General features: G+C 35.1%; 1 protein-coding gene across 1 annotated transcript in view; it reads left to right on the top strand.

Annotated features, from left to right (window-relative positions):
• The window catches only part of LOC129002145 (uncharacterized), an 85,544-nt gene that overhangs the window by 57,892 nt on the left and 13,337 nt on the right, over positions 1 to 14,315 (top strand). Inside the window, exons 15-17 of the mRNA XM_054429746.1 lie at positions 10,234 to 10,384; positions 11,257 to 11,391; positions 12,833 to 12,868. Of these exons, the coding sequence (XP_054285721.1) occupies positions 10,234 to 10,384; positions 11,257 to 11,391; positions 12,833 to 12,868 (322 nt within the window). The remainder of the gene's footprint in view (positions 1 to 10,233; positions 10,385 to 11,256; positions 11,392 to 12,832; positions 12,869 to 14,315) is intronic.

The raw sequence follows: 14,315 nt of genomic DNA, 5'->3' as shown, positions 1-14,315 counted from the left end.
TGTTTTGATAAAGATTCCTTTTCCTAGCTGTCACTGATATGTTTACATAAATGTTCTTTAATAATACTGTGTAGGCCCTATAACCATTTCCGATCACGTTTGTAAGCAAATCCAACACCAAGTGAGATTAATAACCGTGTGGCTTTGGGTTACATAACGGGTTTGATTTATCACGAGTACTAATATGTAACTGTAAATTAAATTAAATAACTAGCCATCATCCAGGTCGGGAACCGGAGATTCTGTATCAAGTTGTACTTGAATTTTGATTATAGGGAAAAGAACGTGAATCAGTGTTGTACAGGACTGGAAAAATTATCTTTCTATATAAATAAAATTAGAGTTTTATAAGTCACCTCAATTTAAGGAATTTTTTATTGCCAGAATATCCATAACGAACTGTCAGCGTCTTTCTCGATATAACGATCCCCTCTCCCTCCCTTTAGAAACATCACAGCTCCTTTGATGAAAATGAAATGGAAACAACGCTTGCGCCAACAATCGTCTGCTCCGTTATACACTTCTGTCTGCTGTGCGCTATGTTACAACAGATTTCAGATACAACAGCTGGGGAATGATGACGATATAATGCTTAGTACACTGTGATTGAGTGATAACCATGGTAACTTTAGTAAGGCTGTGATTGGCCAATGAGTAGGCCTAAATATGGCGACTTGTTGAATTTGTGTATGAATTGAAGAGAAACCTATTAAATGAACAGAAGAACAAAGAAATAGAATAACAAGATTGTTCTCGTTACATTCTTTTTTAAGAGTGTTTTAACTATCTCTAAATATAATTTTACACTTTTTTATTACTTACTGTATCTATAAATTCCTATGCTGTGATACAGCACCTATCGGTAGCCTATCTGTCTATCATGAGCAGTACCTTATAACACTTTCTAAAGGTTCCTTTAATATTTACGTTATTTATAGCAATGTAATGTTTATGGCTAGTGATTAGTTGAGTTTGAGTTAGCTACAATTTTAAACGTTGCCGTTTGTACAAATGAACCAAGATAAATTATTTGAAATTTACAATAATAATGATTGTGCAATATTGAATTTCGTTTATAAAAATGTAAATCGTGACTTAATGGATGTTTACAGCGTTTTAATGAGTTTTTCATCTGTTTTTATACTATATTGGATTAACCGTATTTTGTATCCCCCCTCTCCATATTAACTCAGGTAATCGAGTATACACAATAGTGTTAAGTATTGTAGCCTATGCTACTTGCTACTTGATTGTATTTTAACGAGCTTTATGTCAACAAAGCGTTTTGCTGTGCTTAAGTCGCGGTCTTGTAGCTGGACGTGTCTGTACCACGCGTTATCTTTTATCTATCACAGCATTTGAGCCATCCCGTGCGCTCCCTCTCTTAGATCTCACGTCTTGCTAATCTTAAATAATAACTTTCTACACGAATCCTAAACAATCCTAAAATCCTATTTTAACTAATTTAATTCAATAATATAACTATTGTCATTAATTATCCACTTTCTATCTGGCAATTTCGTAATGTATTTTGGATTGTCGTCACGTTGAACACTGTTGCAATTAACTTAAGCCCCCCCCCCCATTTGAATTTTTGAGCCCCCCCCAAGAATTTCAATGACGCAGTCTGCGTCACGGCCCCCCCTTGTGGGCACCCCTGTTTTTGAGTAAAATATTGATAGCTTAGTACAAAATAACTAAATTTGCCAAGTTTGATCAAAATATATCCATAAACAAGCAAACTACAACATTTGACAATATTCTCCATAAGAATAACATGGGAATTTTAAATTTACAATTTTTTTAGTTTTCTCCGTTACTAATAATCGAACAAAAATACTTTTACATACTAAATTATTTGTTTTTTTAAGCTCTTTAAAAAAGTCTAAAGAGAAATCGGGAAATTTTGTGTTTTGAGGGTCAAAAGTGAGAAAAACCAATTTTTATCCCATAAAACCCCCCGTAAAGCCCCGTTCCCATGGTCCGATCGTGCTGGTTCGCGAACTCATTCAAGTTTATCCCGCTTTACACCTTTAAACCAAATTTCATCAAAATCGGAAAAAAATTACTCAAGTTATCGCGTTCACGGACGTATATATATAAGTCTATATATATATATATATACATACATATATAAAAATTTGAACGAATGGTGTTTTTGGCCTCTGGGGACATCAAAATGAAAAAGTAAATCGGTCCCGGGTCTAGGTCTTACCGTGCCACCTACGGTAATAGCTACTTCCCTATAGGGAAATTCGCTAAAACCGAAACTGTGCCATTATACTGTATTGTAGATGTAATATTTCGTCGGTGAAAATATTATCAATAAACATAAGTATAACAAAAAGAAAATATCATGTTTTTAAGATGTATGGTTAACTGAATTTATAGCGTGCAAGATTTAACGTTTGTCTTGTATGTACAGTATTTATATACATTACCTAACTTATACATTTTATTCTCTCTCATCATTAGTCAGTTTTAGTATAAAAAACGGCCAGGTCCAAATTCGCCAACATTTTTGGGGTCGTTTCTAATGTCCAAATTCACCAACTTTCTACCTTTAGCAGGTACGATATTTCTCCCGGCGGGCAGGGAAGGAATTCCCTCCGAATAGTTTGCCATCGCCTGCTCCGTCTCGTCTCGGCGAGAGTGTACTGTAACCTAACCTAACCTAACTTAACCTAACCTAACCTAACCAAACCAAACCTAACCTAACCTAACCTAGCCTAACCTAACCTAACCTAAAGCTGCCTGAAACAATCACAGCTTAAACAGTACTATTAGGGCTAAGCAGTACACTCTCGCCGAGACGAGACGGAGCAGGCGAGGGCAAACTATTCGGAATTCCTTCCCCGCCCACCGGGAGAAATATCGTACCTGCTCCAGGTAGAAAGTTGGTGAATTTGGACATTAGAAACGACCCCAAAAATCTTGGTGAATTTGGACGTAGCCTAAAAAACTTGTCACAGTAGTTATGATCACCCCAACTACTGCATCTTATTTTGAAAAAGCTAAAAAGAATAACTTTATCAGCACCTACGTTGTAAAAATACAAGGTGGTCATAAAGGGGTGTCACAAATTTCAGGGGCTGATAGTACTAATCAATTTAAGCAAAAAAGTTCGTATGAGTAAAAAAAATCGTTTAGCCGCTAGCCGCCATTTTGTATATTTACAAAACAATTTGTATCTCAAGAATCATTCAAGCTACGGAAACCAAACTTTGCACATACATTTATTGTGTCAAGAGACAATTGAAAAAAATAATTATGTAACTTTTAAATTAATAAAATGGTGACCATTTAAAATCGCATTAGCAATGCACTATTTTCGGAGCAGTGTTTTAGCAATGCACCATTTTCGAAGCAGTGTTTCAGCAATGCATTATTTTCGGAACAGTTCTTACCGGTTACCTACTGGAGTAATGCCGAGCACCGGAGCGACTACCAAGTTTGGCATTTGCACTTGCGGTTGTGTGTGGACCTGAGGAAGTCCTAAAAAAGTTGTGGTTGAATTTCAAGAAGGAAAGCGAAAGTATCAAAATAACCTAAATAACAATCAAGCTTACAAATTGGTTTGGGATACACACAGATTCAAACAAGTATTACTAGTAAGTATTAGAGTTTAGTGAATGCAGACGTTTTGTCCCATTAGTATTTTATGATTAAGTATCTTAAATACATAGTAATCTAATACTATGTAAATAACTAATACTAGACTAATACTAGATATGCGGTAAAACATGTTTACCAAGTTAAACCGAAGTCGTAAGTTATTTATTTGCATGTAACATTTTTCATTACTTGAGTAATTTTTAACTGATGCTTCGTCACATAACTTAAACATGACATTTTAACACTAAGTACAGTAATAGATCTAGTATTAAAAAAACTATGTACTGAACGAAAAATTAAAATGATTTCACTGAAGTAATTGTATGAATTAATAAACGATCACATGATGAAAATAACTGGGGAAACTAATAGAGATCAAATATGAAGAAAATTGAATAAACAAACATCCATATGGTAAATGACTTTTTTGTATGTTTTAGTGCATTATTCAGCGTATAATGATGACATAATAGGCCAGTCAAATTGGACAATAAAATCGCAAAGCGTGATGTATTGCTGCATTTTTAATATGTTGTTGGGACCCGTTAGGGTAACTCAAAACCAAGTTTGCAGCTTCGAGATCCCTGTGCTCCCTGCGTAATAAGTAAAATATTACAAAATTAATGTATTTTTTTAAGTTTTTGGTTTATAACTTATTAACAGTGCATTTTTCTTAATACTACTCAAATGTAATAATTAAAGTACATAAAATTTCACACAATTTAAGCATAGTTTCATTTTTGTGTGTCAAATAGTTTTTGAGAAATGATTTTTCAAATATTACAAATTGTTTAAAGTAATTACCATAATATACATTTTTCCTGGATTGGACCCACAACAATTGTGTAATACCCATATTATGGCAGAATTCTTAAAAACTGCTTTTGTAGTAAATGTTATTGGCTTTCGTTTTATCATAAAGCCAAGTCTGTACCTTCAACACTTGTCTGAAAACTATACAAATAATAATTTATGAATATCACGATTTTTTTTTATTTAATGAGTTTAAATAATGTCCCCAACCATTAAGTGATAAAAACGAAGTAAGGAAAAACATATTTAAGATTAAAAGTTATATTTAAAGATAAATAATGACAAAACATTCTTATAATTAATATTTTGGCTTTTTCGACACTGAAGGCAAGGTATTAGAAATGTTTCCTGATTCAAAATCTTCGGGAAAAGACATATTATCGTCAGGGTCATTTTCATCCTCTTCAATAAATGGTAATGTGACATTTTGGCAGTTCTTAGCAGAGCAAGGAGTACATAATGGTGAACACTTTATCCCGGCCTTCCAACATGTGCAAGCACCCTTGCATCCCTTTTTGCACCTACATGAAACTAGTTTCAGAAGGTTGGATGGAGCTGGACTGCATGTTGTTGTCACTGGAACCAATCCTGCTGTGCTATTTGACCAACCCCACTCTGTGGGATCCTTTTCAATCCCTAACCATTTTTGCACTTGGTGGTATGCTCGAAATGAGTGGAAGGAAGCTGCATCTTGGAGGTGGGCAAGCGTGATAAGTTTACCTTAGCGCAGGCTGCTGCCTTTACAAACAGGCGGAACCGAAGGTTTTCGAATTCATCGTGGAATGTGTTGTCACCATACAAAGCAATTAGGTACTTTTCTCCAGCTTCCTAGGAGGAGTTTTTAGGGTGAGAATGGGGAAACCTATTTTAATCCCATAAAACCCCGTACCCTTTAGTACGATCATACTGGTTCATAACATTTGCTTTTAATTTAATCAAAATCGGATGAGTTTTACTCTAGTTCATGTGCTGATGGACATACACACACATTTACATAAACTTGAATGGAAGGCGTTTTTGACCTCTGGGAATTTGAAGTTGAAAAAGTAAATCAGTCCTGGATGTGTATAAATAATGACATTTTTTTGACATCGAAATAAACAAAATTATAAGGTTTTAGCAAATTTCCTATATAGGGAATGATCTATTACCGTAGTACTCATGGTAAGACCTGGACCCGGGACCAATTTCAATACAGTACAAAATCAATAATATTCACCCTATAGATATAAATAGCAGATCAAAACACAGCTTATCTTTTGCCATTTTAACTTAACAAAGTCATTTTTCCATTTTAGTTTAAAACAAAATCCTGCAAGTGACGTCCTGTCCTTTTAATCAGTGAACAAGGTTGACACAACAGGAGGTCGTCTTTCAGGCTCTCGGAAAAGATGCTGCGGGAAAAAGTACATCAGCAATCAGCATGAGTCTTATTGATGTAGAACCTGTACTATTGTAGTTAAAATGCATCATATACATATTTGAAACAGCAAAAAAAATTATATACCGTAGTAGTAGACGCAACGATTGTGTTCAAATCAAATCAAATAGTGTTTATTTCATATTGTACATAAATCAGTACATGGAATGGCGTCAAAAACTATATCTAAAACTTAACATAAAGAAAACAAGTATAATAGAAATAAAACACTAATTTAACATATTCTTCTTTTTTTACTTACTGATAGGAAGTAGCTATTACCAGGTGGTACGGTAAGGCTTAGTGCCGAGACCGATATATTTGATAATTTTCTGCGGTGGTAATATTTACTGTAAGTTGTTTTTACACAAATTTATATTATATTTTAAAAAGATTTGCTAAAACATAGTAAAATTTTTTATCTCTTAATAACTTACACATGTTGTAAAAACAATTAAGCTCGTTAAATGAAAAAATCGTGATATTCATAAATTATTTTTTGTATAGTTTTCAGAAAAGTGTTGGAGGTAGAGACTTAGCTTTGTGATAAAACGAAAGCCAATAACATTTACTACAAAAGCAGTTATAAGAATTCTGCCATAATATGGGTATTACACAGTTTTTGTGGGTCCAACCCAGGAAAAATGTAAATTATGGTAATTACTTAAAAAATGTTTAATATTTGAAAAATCATTTCTCAAAAACTATTTGACACACAAAAATGAAACTATGCTTAAATTGTGGGAAATTTTATGTACTTTAATTATTACATTTGAGTAGTATTAAGAAAAATGCACTGTTAATAAGTTATAAACTAAAAACTTTAAAAAATACATTAATTTTGTAATATTTTACTTTTTACGCAGGGAGCACAGGGATCTCGAAGCTGCAAACTTGGTTTTGAGTTACCCTAACGGGTCCCAACAACATATTAAAAATGCAGCAACACATCACGCTTTGCGATTTTAGCCTCTTTTTATGTACGATTTGACTGGCCTATAAGTCTGAGCCGCGTTATAATAAATATTCAAATTTCCTACAAAATAAATTCAGAGAACGAAATAACTACACAGCAGTGAAATTGCCTCGCGATGTGTTCTAGCATTGACTATTGGATACAGAAGTTGTTGTATTAATAGTCAAAGGTTCTAGCCAACTTTGGCATTTGTTGGAGAACTGTAGGAATATCCCATGCACATTATTGCAACAAATGTTCAACTCAGCGAAACAGTTTTTGAGATTCAAATCCAGGTCAACATTTAGTAGACGAGTTTTAAAACAAATAATGGATTAATCAATAATTTCCCGGGCTATTTTCAAGCTGGAACTATTGTCATCTCCATAGTTTTGTCGTATAAAATTGTGGCCAGTGTTGTCTCGTCCTATAAATCACGATTCTGCAGAAAATGTGTTAAGTCGTTGAAAATGTTGATTTCAGTGTGAAGTCCTTCCTCCAACGGCGACGGTATTTTTTTCTGTTACGCTGTGGTGCACCAAAGTAATCCGTAGAGTCTTCTTGTGTTTCAGAAAAGTAGTCCAGACAGTAATTTAACCGAGCGATGGACCGCGTTGTCAACTCGGGTATAAAACACCCAGTTTCCCGCTGTATAGAAGCAATTTGCTGGGATAGAACAAAACACTCGCGGAGGAGCGAGCATAGGCGTGACGGCAACTACTCGATTGATCGTAAACTGCACAACAAATAACCGATAGTCATCGAGTACTGGCTGTCTGCTGTAACTGTTGGCATCGGATAGAAACTTGTAGTGAACTAGAAACAGTATGCAGTTGTTGTTGAAACATCGCGAAGGCACTATTGAACGCAGTCCCAATAAAGTACCTTACAACAATGTAGTCAAGTTGTGTAGGCCCACCGCAACACGGAGGTTCCCGGGGTCCAAAGGCTTACATTTTCTCAGTGAAACGTCTCGATATTGTTTCTCCTTGTATACTATCATTCACTTCAGTGGATGTTACACCTTTACAAAAACGTGGTAACATTTCTGCTCGACGTTTTCTCCCGACATAACCTGAAAGGGTAGTTGACAATAAACTATGCAGGGGGCCCAGTTGAGATTTGTTGTGCAGCTTAACTATTCTGAAGAGAATAGTTCATCAAAATTATTGTTAACATTTTAATTTGAAGAGATATTAAATATGGAGGTTGAGTATGTAAACGTTAGTTAATGTAGTTGTTGTCCGCTGTATTGTGCTGGGTGGTGGGTGGACCCGGTCGGTTGAGCGCAGACGTGGGACTCCCACAGTTCGATGACGGCAACTGGTAGCGGCAGTGGCAGTGGCACACCGACACCGGCCCTCGCCTCATTCGGCACCCCTCTTATCCGGCCGGTCATACCAGTGCCTTTTTACTACCCTCCGGCCCTTACCCGCCTTGCATTATGTGATCAGTGATCAGTGGTGCTATTAGTGTAAAATGATTGCAGTGCTATACATTTTTAATGTTTTTTTCTTCACAAAGGGAATTGTTTATTTCCTTTTCAGCTTATGTTTGTAATACATTAGACCAGATTGAGGGTTGTGTGTTGTAAAAAGCGATAAGGAGAATATAGTAAACAACTATTTCTTAAAGTAAAATTCTAATATTGTCTGTATAGCAATTGTAATGGTATATTTTCGGCTTTTCAGGTAATATTGATGAACCCTGATTTTAGGAGTAAACTTTTATAACCAGACACAAAAGCATGTTCAATTTTTTACAGTTAACAGGATTATACTGTTTTATTACATAAATTTACACTGTAATATAAATTATCTGTAGGTACATGAAGAATTTACTAAGTTGTAGGCCTAACACAATATGGGAATAGATCTACTCCATTGTCCGTGGTTTTAAGATTTTTATTTTTTTTTATGTGACGATAATAATAATAATTAATAATTCTTCTGACTAAAAATAGTTCTTCAGGCATTTGTGTTCTTGGATATTGTATGTGTATTCGTTATTTTTTTTTTAATTTTTACTTTGTATTTACACTAAAAAGTGTATTTACACTAAAAAAGTTTATTTACACAAAACAGTGTAAAAGGAGTAAAAGCGTATTTACCCTTTTAGGACTGATAAATCTATTTTGTTCACACCTATATAGTCAATGCTGGTAGGTAAGGATTGAAAGTGATATTGCCGCAAACCCTAGGTAGCCTGAAGTAAGGTGAAAAATAATCACAAATTTAGCTCGTGAAAAGTAACTGGGTACTCGATATTAAATTTTTTTTTGGCCCCATGTTGTATTGAGGTTGAACTTTTGTTTGTAGAATTATTTTTAAATCAAACTACAACTTTAAACATGATTGAATTACAGTAAATTAAGTGAAGTTCGCACCTTTCCCTCACAAAAGTGTGATTTGGATTTTATTTTGTCAAATGCCAAGTCTGATTATTTTTATGTCTTAAAATGTATTAAAAGATATATTACAATTTTTCTCTTTTAAAATACAGTAACAAACTGAACATATGGCTTGGACCGAGAAAAATAGGGAAATTCTTCTTATATATAGAATATTAATTAGCATTGACTATATCAGAATGTTTTGTGTATAGTCAATGATTTTGTGTAGTTAGCCTATATATTTGTTGTGTTCCTTGGGGCAGAGAAATTGTGTTTTATAGAATTTAGCATAAAATTAAAGTAGCCTAAATGAATCATCTACGTTGTGAACAATGGTCACTATAGTATATCACGTCTTAGTAAAATGGGTTTAAATTCTTTAGCTTCCACGGTATCAACTTTGTTTATCGGTAAACTCTTGCAACTGCTATATTGAAAATTTCCAATGACAGCTGATCTGAGTTATATACAAGTGACTCAGTAAGGATATAAAAAGGACCAGTGTGTAGTGGTGATGTGCGTGTGTGAGATCGCAATGTCGCGGCCGCGTCCCGGCACCAACAAACTGAGACACCAGGATTGTTACGAATCGTCCTCCCCTGGTAGTTCAGGCTCCAGCTCCCCAGTGTTGCGACGAGCCAGGACAGTCAACTCTGCCACACAAGCACCCTCGCCTCTGCCCTTCGTATCAAGGTTACCATTGTTGTGAATATTTAGTAATTCAATACTTAAAGTAATACAGGTTTAGGTTAGGCTACCTATTTGCTGTAAACGATCGTTGGTAGTACGACGACTATAGATGTTTGGTGCTTTTAAAAAAGTAGTACATCTTCCGGTTGAGAATGTCTTGCTCCCCAATAATCTCTCATGTGGAGTTCATCAACGATTTTCAAATAAGACGGGAAACACACACGACAACACATTTGAATAACTGGTCGACCAGACGCTGATTGATCTTGAGACGTAAACAGAGATCAGTTATTTTTTTATTACTGATCCATTTGTTGGTGTTTTCAATGTTTCTGTGTCCTGTTGTAGGCTTATGAATGGGGTCCGAGCGACACGTCAGTTAAGAGCTCGTGTTGGCAGCAGTGGGAGTGGAGCAGACTCGCCACGATCTCTGGACACCCCGCGCTCAGCTCTGCGCTCTCTGTCAGCACTCTCTAGCCCTCTGCGCTCATCTAGACAGGTAAAATAAGAGTTCTCATAGTGCTGGTGCAATCTTAGGAGGGTTTTATAGGGTTATCAAATTTGGCCTCAGCAGCCGGATTGTGAATGCGAGTCTGCAATGACTGTTTCTTACTGAATTTGGTCGCTTAGAAAATACATTTACCTGGCCCTTATATGTTAAGTTGAGGCCAAAAAACACAGCCATACTCAACAGCTTGGTAAACTGGTTATAAAAAGTCGGGGCTGGAGGCTTATTATTTTTAAGCTATATTAATAAATACTGCTTTTTAACAAGTATGACATTTCACATAGTAACTTAACAATAAAACTAAGGTTTGTTTTTCTTACGATATATATATGAAAATGCCTACGGCATTGCAATGAAATAAGTTTTTTATCTCATGTTAGATAGTTTAGTCCAATGACTTTTGAATACTAAAGTAGTCATCTCATCATCTGTACGGACCAGCTTTGTTTTATTGAAAAAGAAAGTATTTCTGTGATCCTCTCATAGATTGCGCTAGAGTAAAAAATTTAAATTTTCACCCTTATTTTTTGTTACCGAGATAGTTGATGGGACATAACAGATGCTATAGCTTACGTTAATTCATCCTATCAGCTTGGCATGGTTGAATAACACACTTATTTGTCAGAACATGGCAACTACAATGACTTAATCATTGTGGTGGGGGGAGTCAAAAATGTTGTCTCAACAGTTATGTAGATATTTTGCAACATTTGGCTTAGTGTTTGTAAAAATAATTAACTGAATGTAGGTTGGTAGCATATAAATTAGATCATAATCCTAATGAAAAATTCATCTAATGAGAGATTTTAAGGTTCATGTTATTGGTCTGTAGTTGTGCAGTATTTGAGTTGGTGTTGTTGCAGGGTACCAGTTCACCTGGTGAAGATCTCAGTGAAGACTCTGGTATCAGAGTACAGAGAGTCACGTATCAGTCCATGTACCAAGACGTCATCAACATCAAAGCGCTGCTGCTCAAACTGTCCAGAGTTATGCAAGAGGTAAAAAAAAAACTTCTCCTTAAATTATTTGTCCCCGCTATCATAGATAAAACATAATCCCTTAGTAGATTTCCCATCCTTATGGAACAGCTGAAGCCAATTGTATTGTTAGTTCTGTCCGGTTTTCTGTAGATGTTGTGTTTTGTTTACAATTTGTTTCTTGTTATTTTAGTAATTTGAAACCTCGTTTAACCAAATAAAACTATCTAATCATAAACAATTACTCGTCCACTAGCTATATAACCAAACAGCGAGACACAAATAATGAGAAACTAACCCTAAAATAATAGAAACAAATTGTAAACAAAACACGACATCTACAGAAAACCGGACAGAACCAACAATAAAATTGGCTTCAGCTGTTCCATAAGGATGGAAAATCTACTAAGGGACTATGTCTTATCCATGCTGCTATTAAATGGACTAATTTAATTCCTTTAGAAAAGAACATACATTTTAAGCTTAGCCAAACTCTACAAAGTAAGATGACTCTACTACGGAGTTTATAGGGTTGGATAAGATTGTAAACCATGAGTTGAAATGTAATTTAGTGGCCTGACAGAAGCTGAGTTCAAAAAATACTTGAAAATGGTTGGAGATGTTATTCCTCTTAAGTCTTCATGGGAGGTCCAGGGACAGCAACCTGCATTGTTCTGTATCTGAGAAATTTATTCTTAAAACTCTTGAACATGACCTTGGAAAGTGCCCAGTAGTCTTCTACGGAATACCTGCCACCATAAGATCAGAAAAATCAATTCAGAAATAAAAGTTATGAGGTCTATGAAGAGGTCACAGCTATAGAAGAAGAGGGCTCTGTGAGGCAGAATGACATTATTGTTATAGACAAGGGGAGAGATTACGGTCGCATTATTTACCCCAACAATTTGTCTCAATACAAAAGAAAGTCAGCCAAAGGAAGTTCATGAAGAAAAAAGTGAAGATATGTAAGAAAACTACCCTATTATTCGGAAAAATATGAAGTATCAAAATTGGAAGTTTATGGATTACCGGTACTCATTGGTTCAAGAGGAACAATTACTAAACAAGTCCAGCAATTTTGGAAGAAATTAAATTTGGAAAATCAAGTGTTGTATCTAATATCTTTGAGAGTCATAAAATTTTATATTAACATTATAAGAAACCCCCTTAATAACAATAATCATAATTAGGTTTGAATAAACTTGTACCATTTTTATTTTATATTATTCTTTGTTCTACAATCTACAAGAGACTACAATGTGTAGTAATATGTCAATTCTTAAAATAAATTTTTATTTATATATAGAAAATTAAAATTAGAATATAATAAAACAGATACTTCTAGCAATGGGATTTGTCCACTAAATGTAAAACTACTCTATTTTGCTACCATGCTGATTTTCTTCTAAGTATTAAATGAGCTAACTATAAAGACTTAAAGTGATTATAGTTTATTTTTCAGAATGAGAATGAAAGTGCCAATGAAACAACACAAAAGGTAAGCTTATACAGAAATCTGTTTACGTACAGTAAACATTCTAGTGAATAATTAGATTTGATTGTAATAATTAAATTCCATTAGTTCTATTCATTATTAAGATTTACACACTTATAAATATTTAATTTATGGTTTCAAAGTTTCAAAAAGTGTTTTGAAACTCCCTACCAATGATTTTAGTCATTGTTCTAAGCCGAATCCTATAAATATCACAATTAAAATATCACAAAGGAACCTGTTGATCACAGAGCTGTTCCCCAACTTGTTAAAATCTGTCCTTATTTGTCCACTGTCCACTGTCCACTGTCCCTTATTTTAAAAAGCTAGGTTTATATTATTTGACTAAACTACATTTAAGTACTGGTACTATTGAATTTAACCCCCTAAGGCCACACTCATCTTATCTCGTTGAATTTTTTCCTCGGGCGTTACCCGTGGATTTGAGATATACATTACAGTATATGAGGAGGCCATAAAAACGTCCGTGAACGCGTTTGTCAGTCTCGCTGGTGAAACCAACAGTCTCGCGAGACTGACAAACGGAATTGCACGTGTATTCTCTACTAACATTCTACGGGCGTTGCATGTAAAACTAGCCGAGGGGCATTGCGGCTTATAGGAGTGAACACACTCATCTTATCTCGCTGAATTTTTCCACGGACGTTTCTAGTTTTAACCTGACTGATTTAATGTACAGTGAGCGTGGAGGGGGGAGTGCGGGTCACGGACACGGACAATTTTTAATGCCAGTGTGGCATGCTCTATCAGTTTTGCTGGTTAGCATCTCGTAAGACGAGTGTGGCCACAGTCAAACTGTTCCACGTGCGTCGCACGTGAAAACGGAATGACCAATCTCGCTGGTTAAAAATTATAACTATGGCCCCGGCCTAAGAAGGGCTCTGAAAAAAATATGGAGCAATAATGAAGTAGACTTGGTGTAAAATAAAACTCTTTATGATGAAATCCAGAAAGATGTAATCTTATAATGTTTTCTTACAAGTATTTTTCCCTTAACATCATAAAAGTATAAAAATTCAATTCCAGTTTTTATGCAATACCTAACTTTTTTATGATTAATAGTTGCTAAGACATCTAGCTGAAATGTAAACCATATTTTATGTTGTCTCTATAATGGCATAATAAGAAAATAAATTAGTTGAATTTAATACATGCACATCTGATTGACTGGGACTGTGGTGTTGTCCTGTAATCCAGCTACTTGGAGGTCACGAATTGTGGATATTTATAACCACATGATCTGTGGATGTGATACTCCCTGGTGTGGATTAACGTCTGCACTAGTGAGTACTAGGACTAATGTATGCGGATATGTATCCGCAGTATCCTGATAATTAGACCAATGCATAAATTACAAGGCAAATGTGGTTCGGATTCCACAAACTGTAGGTCCCTTAGTTACCATTAGCTGTATGGGCTATTGCTATTA

The sequence above is a fragment of the Macrosteles quadrilineatus genome, unplaced genomic scaffold, assembly GCF_028750875.1.
Source record: "Macrosteles quadrilineatus isolate MER2022 unplaced genomic scaffold, UCM_ALF_1.0 Scaffold_1__1_contigs__length_201487025, whole genome shotgun sequence".
Classification (NCBI taxonomy): Eukaryota; Metazoa; Arthropoda; class Insecta; order Hemiptera; family Cicadellidae; genus Macrosteles; species Macrosteles quadrilineatus.
Note: the sequence above shows the minus strand (reverse complement) of the source record. Positions and strands in the feature narration are given on the sequence as shown.